General features: G+C 40.9%; 1 protein-coding gene across 3 annotated transcripts in view; it reads left to right on the top strand.

Moving 5' to 3' along the window:
* Positions 1-6,000, top strand: part of erbin (erbb2 interacting protein) — a 149,173-nt gene extending 143,173 nt beyond the window's left edge. For all 3 annotated transcript variants that reach the window (XM_045691888.2, XM_014137072.3, XM_045691890.2), the window contains 3 exons: positions 1,751-1,843; positions 2,122-2,196; positions 2,601-6,000. In XM_045691888.2, coding sequence (XP_045547844.1) covers positions 1,751-1,843; positions 2,122-2,196; positions 2,601-2,708 — 276 coding nt within the window. In that variant the 3' untranslated portion in view covers positions 2,709-6,000. The remainder of the gene's footprint in view (positions 1-1,750; positions 1,844-2,121; positions 2,197-2,600) is intronic.

Genomic DNA, 6,000 nt, shown 5'->3' on the forward strand with positions numbered 1-6,000 from the left:
TCCACCCCTCAACCAGTATTCTACAAGAGCACAGACGCAAGGGACAACAGACACACCGGTCTCTACATTGCAGATGAGCTGAAGGCAGTCATCAATGACCCTGGACCACAGAAGGCATTTGCACTGGCGACAGACAATGCTGCAAACATGAAGGCTGCTTGGTCTAAAGTGGAAGAGTCCTACCCTCACATCACACCCATTGGCTGTGCTGCTCATGCATTGAATCTGCTCCTCATGGACATCATGGCACTGAAAACAATGGATACACTCTATAAGAGAGCCAAGGAAATGGTTAGGTATGTGAAGGGTCATCAAGTTATAGCAGCCATCTACTTCACCAAGCAAAGTGAGAAGAATAAGAGCACCACATTGAAGCTGCCTAGCAACACCCATTGGTGTGGTGTTGTCATCATGTTTGACAGTCTCCTGGAGGGGAAGGAGTCTCTCCAAGAAATGGCCATATCACAGTCTGTCGATATGGACAGCCCCATCAAGAGGATCCTCCTGGATGATGTATTTTGGGAGAGAGTGGTAAGCAGCCTGAAACTCCTGAAACCTATAGCAGTAGCAATTGCACGGATTGAGGGAGACGCCATCCTGTCTGATGTTCAGACTCTGCTTGCAGATGTAAGAGAAGAAATCCATACTGCCCTGTCCACTTCACTGTTGCTCCAAACTTTAGTTCTGAAATACATCAAAAGCGTGACGACTTCGTCCTGAAGCCCATATACGTTGCAGCGTGTATGGGCTTATACCCCAAGTATGCCCAAGTATACTTGGACCCCAAGGATGCTGGCAAGAGCATCCTGTCTGGTGTAGAGATTATCATCACTACCGTGTCTTGCCACCTTTGCCTGGATGAGGGCAAGTTTCTTGGCAGTCTGGCGAAGTACAGTTCCAAGCAAGGGCTTTGGGATGGAGATGCAATATGGCAGTCGTGCCAACATATCTCATCAGCCACCTGGTGGAAGGGACTTTGTGGATCTTTGTGAATTTTCCCCTGTTGCCTCCATCATCCTCCAAATCCCACCAACATCAGCCGCCTCAGAGCACAACTGGTCCTTGTTTGGGAACACACACACCAAAGCACGCAACAGGCTGACCAATACAAGGGTTGAAAAATTGGTGGCCATCTGGGCAAATTTGAGGCTTTTTGAGCCTGACAACGAGCCGTCCTCAACAAGGTTGGAAAGTGACAGTGAAGATGAGGCCTCAGTCTGATGTTCCAGAGGTGGACATTGAGGAGGTCCAGGGAGAAGACATGGAAGCCTTAGAGGAAGACAACCAATGCTTTAGTTTCTAGACTATCATTTTACAGATGTATGTTGAAAACGTTTTTGGGAGGTGCGATGGATTATCGGGGATCTTTCAATATTCCTTTTCTTTTGTTGTTCAGTGAAATCATCCCATATGAAGAGTCAACTCATTTAATTAAAGTTAAATTCGTAACAAAATTGTTGTTTTTTTTGTTGGAAGGATTTAATAATTTGCAATTATGTCTACTTATGATAAGGTTTATGTTTGTCTTCATATGATATGGTAAATATATCCAATGCAAAAAACATCTACATTTAAAGGGTATTAATATTCATTTGCATATATTTCCATTAATTACCATATATTCCCGTTAATTCCCACGGAAAGTTTCCACCTCTGAATATGTGCAACCCTAGTGTGACTCATATTCAAATGTACAGTTTACAGTAAAGTCCCCTGTCAGGTGAGTAATATGTCTGTGTGTCTATTTCAGATCCGTGTGAAAGTGGAGAAGAACCCTGAGCTAGGGTTCAGTATATCAGGAGGAGTGGGAGGACGGGGAAACCCCTTTCGTCCGGAAGATAATGTATTTACGCTCATCAGCCCACTTTTTCCCATAACAATGTAGTGTTGTCTATTTTTGCAGCCTAGTGCATGTGAAATTGATTGTAAACAGTTTCACAGGTTTAACATAGCATTTTTATTCAAATATGATCCATGAGTGTTATATTATAATTGTTAGCTGTGCTAGCAATTTAGCTTGTTGATGCATTTTTACTGTTTTTGGAACAGTATCAATCAATGAAATGGTGTAATGGGTGTTGTTGACCAAATGGGTGTGGTGCTCTCTCTCTCCTCTCTCAGGGCATCTTTGTGACGAGGGTCCAGCCTGAGGGAACTGTCTCAAAGATCCTCCAGCCTGGAGACAAGATCCTCCAGGTAAATCCAATACCATTACCTCTATATCCTATCTAGCATAAATCTGTACAGTATAGGTTCTTTGCTGAACAGATGTTTACCTACTATGAACCCACTACAAACATCTGTAGTGCAGAGGCTGTGATCTAGCGGTAATGCCCTCTGTGACTCCGACTCTATGCACGGGTGTGCAACCCCAACGGTGTCTAGGGTTCAATCTCCATCTCCACCTTTCTACTTTGTTTCTCCCACTTGTCTTCCCCTCTGATTTCAGTACAGTCTCAAGAAAGTGTTAAAATAGCAATAATAATAATAAACATTGAATAAAACATCAAAGCCAAAGTTGCTATCTTGGTGTTTAGCTAAATATCCACAAATCTCAAATTAAATCAATGAAATGTATTTATAACTCCTTTTCCACCCAGGCGAACGGATACAGCTTTGTGAACATTGACCACGGGAACGCCGTAGCCCTGCTGAAGACGTTTCCCACCACTGTGGATATGATCATTGTCCGAGAGGTGACAGCGTAGAGCGAGACAGACAGGACTGTGACCTCCGATCCAGACGAAACCACACGAGAACTGAATGTCCACTTCCTTCTTATTTTTATACACAGAGGAGCCTGGCAAAACTGCTTTATGGTGAAGAGAACCTTTAAGAGCTTTTGGGATAACGGGGGCCGAACCACTGCATCAAGTGGACTTGGGGGGATAGCCCATCACTGTGGGATAGCCCGGTTATTTTTTACTCAGAGGACACAGCAGAGAAGGCGTGTGCTCCAATGACACAGAGATTTTGTAAAGACTGCTTTCTGTAAAGACTTGTTTTTCAAAGAAAATAATTCACCCTCATCATTGCAGTTTCTAGTTGCTGTAGTTGAGCATTAACTGTAGTTGACCACTAGAGGACAGGGCTACCTCTCTTTCTCTCTTTATCGCTCTCTGCTTACATCTGATTTGCCTTTATTTTTAAGTCATGTTATTATTATTTTTAAGAAGATGCTGAAACCACTTGTTTGACCTAGCCGAGATGTGATATGGGGGACAATGTTATGTGCTTTCTTGTGGAGACAAATGTAGTACTGGATTGCGCTTTCGGGGAAAGTTTATTTTCTAAAATGTCCCCCTGCCTACTTACAACTGTGACAGTTTTTGGAACGAGTTCCATACATGGTGGATATTTCAGAAGGACAATGTATTTGCCTCTGCCTCCATAGAACCTGTGAGCCACACTGCATACATCCAGTATCTGTACTGTCCTCATTTTAGCGTGGGAGCAGTTTCAGTAGCCTCCATGGCACCACTGGCTTGAAATATCCCTCACTCACCTCCTGAACAAATCCTCCGTCACTGAATCAACCGCCCCGAGTGCCGACTACTTGGATGCTGTAAAACGCTCTTTGTATGTGAAATGGAATTGGGACTGGGATATGGAACAGATCATGAGAGAGGAATGCCTTTGCTTGGCCTTAGTTAGCCTAACCAGAATGTGATGTGAGACTGGGTCAGAAGGCGGAGTGGTAAACGTAGGTAAGCTAAACATGTGCGGAGACCATGGCCAGGGATGTATTCATTACGCTGATTTTGTTGCAAAACATTTGTTAAACGGAAGCAAACTCAACGAAACAGGGAGGGACCTAGCTGAAAGTGTCCAATATAAACTGTTGTTTTAGTTGCAAAAAGTTCAGTTTTGCAACTGTTTGGACGAATGATTACACCCCATGTGTTGGAGCTGCTGCTGGGAGTGACACCCTATTCCCCATAGAGCACGCTACATACTAGTGGTGAACTGTATACAAAGGATATATGGTGTCATTTCAGATGCAGCCAGTGTCAGACTCTGAGCAAGTATTGGCCTGGTCTCTGTGCCCCTTTCACTCATGTTGGTAAGACTCTAAAGGGCTTCTCCCTGAAGGCAGCCATTGGTGACTAGAAAACACTCTCACATGCTTTCAGATTGAAAAGGGGTTTCTGTCTGTACATTTCTTTTTAAGTGGCGGAAAACAACCACATTTTGCCTTTGTGTGTAAAATAACATATTTTTCGACATCATGCATCATCTCTTTTTGTGTTGAGATAGTGTTTCATATATGGACTCTTTGCTCTACGCTGGATCAAATGAACTAGGGGGGAGCTGTCAAGTGCCATAGACCTTGAACTGTTAGAACAAGGGGAGGGAAGGAGTGACGACCCTGACCCTCAAGCAATATTCATGTACTTCGTTTCACAACAAACTAAACACTCTCCTCTTGAGTACACGCCGCGTGACTTGTCATAATGGTTTAATAGCAATAGGATTTGTTTTCATTCAGAAAGACATCCGATTGCATTTTTAATAACCTGTAATAAAATATTATTACACAGGATTTATATTGTGAATCTTTTTTTTAAATAAAAACATATCTTTAGCAAAGAAACAAACATTTTAGTCTGCATTGTATAATAGTGAATGGTCTTGTGGCACTCTGCCCTTACAAATGAGTTGCTAGTTTTCCCAAGCTTGACTGCTCCGAAAACAGTTCAAACCAGATTGTTACGTCTATCTGTTGTGTAAACATGATTCACTTTTACACCAGTGTAAAATGAAGTCAATCAGAGCTGCAAAGGCAAAAAACAGTCATTTGTAATGTTTAATTGAATTGTGTCAAATTATATGTCCACTCGGTGTGATCAAAAGTTTATAGATGTATGTGTTGTTTGCATGAAATCACCCTATGAATTGTCTAATTTGTGATTTAATCCATAAAAAAATTACGTATTTCCTACAGAAACTAAAATGGTCCAATTCAAAGATATCTACAAGTTATGGCCCCAGGGAAATTAGTTTACAAATTGATTGTAATGCAAACACTGAATTGTGACTGAGCATATATAAAGTTATGACGTTGTCATTTATGTCATCCCAATACCTAACAAATTTGACTAAGTCGCTTTGGATAAAAGTGTCTGCTAAATGGCATATATTGAATATTACAAATTTAAAATGGTATGTAATCTACTGTACCTGTATGTATTCAATTACTTCATGCATACAGCTAAAGATTATGCTCATGGTACTGTCAACTTGTGACTCGAATGTAAAACTGTGTCAATGATGTTTGCTCCCCTCTTTTCCATTTTGAATTCCAACTGAACATTGCGCCCAACTGAAACTGTATAGTTTTTTAATCAACTGCAGCCCCAGTGGCACGCTCATAATAACTGCAGATATTTTTGTCATTGGTCAATGTTCACCTCAAGTGGTAACATTTTAAGACTTCTCCTGCATTTCCCCCTCTCAAGATTAGTTTAAGAAACATTGTAATAGTTTTTTGTGCTGTTTTGTTGTGGGCACTGTTCTTTTACTTTTTGATCTGGGAATAAGAACAATCTAATGATTGTCAAGGTCATTTTTTTTATATTCATGGAAAAAGAAGGAAAATAACTGTCCAATAGACTGTAGACAATCTGGGACTAAAACCTCGGGGCTCACCTGTTTTCCATATCCAACAACAACTGGTCTCTTCATGTTCACACCTTGTTTTTATTTATTTAGCACATTTTCCTGGGACTTTTTAGACATTACTAATCAAAATGTAAATACTTTTAAAAAGTTAAGAAATGAATTAATCATGGCATTAGTCACTCTGAGTTTGTAAAACTAGCAATAAGTTGCAATGCAGACACAACCCTTTTAATGTAAAGCTCTTTCAAAGGTTTCTCTGGAAACAGCTGCATTAAGATGATTGATATGCATTTATTCAACATTCCAGATTTTGTATATAATTATACTGTTTCTGAGGTAACCTGTGGAAAACAAGAAATAAACTAATGCTCTTTAAAA

Source organism: Salmo salar, chromosome 01 (genome assembly GCF_965601325.2).
Source record: "Salmo salar chromosome 01, fSalSal1, whole genome shotgun sequence".
NCBI classification, from domain to species: domain Eukaryota; kingdom Metazoa; phylum Chordata; class Actinopteri; order Salmoniformes; family Salmonidae; genus Salmo; species Salmo salar.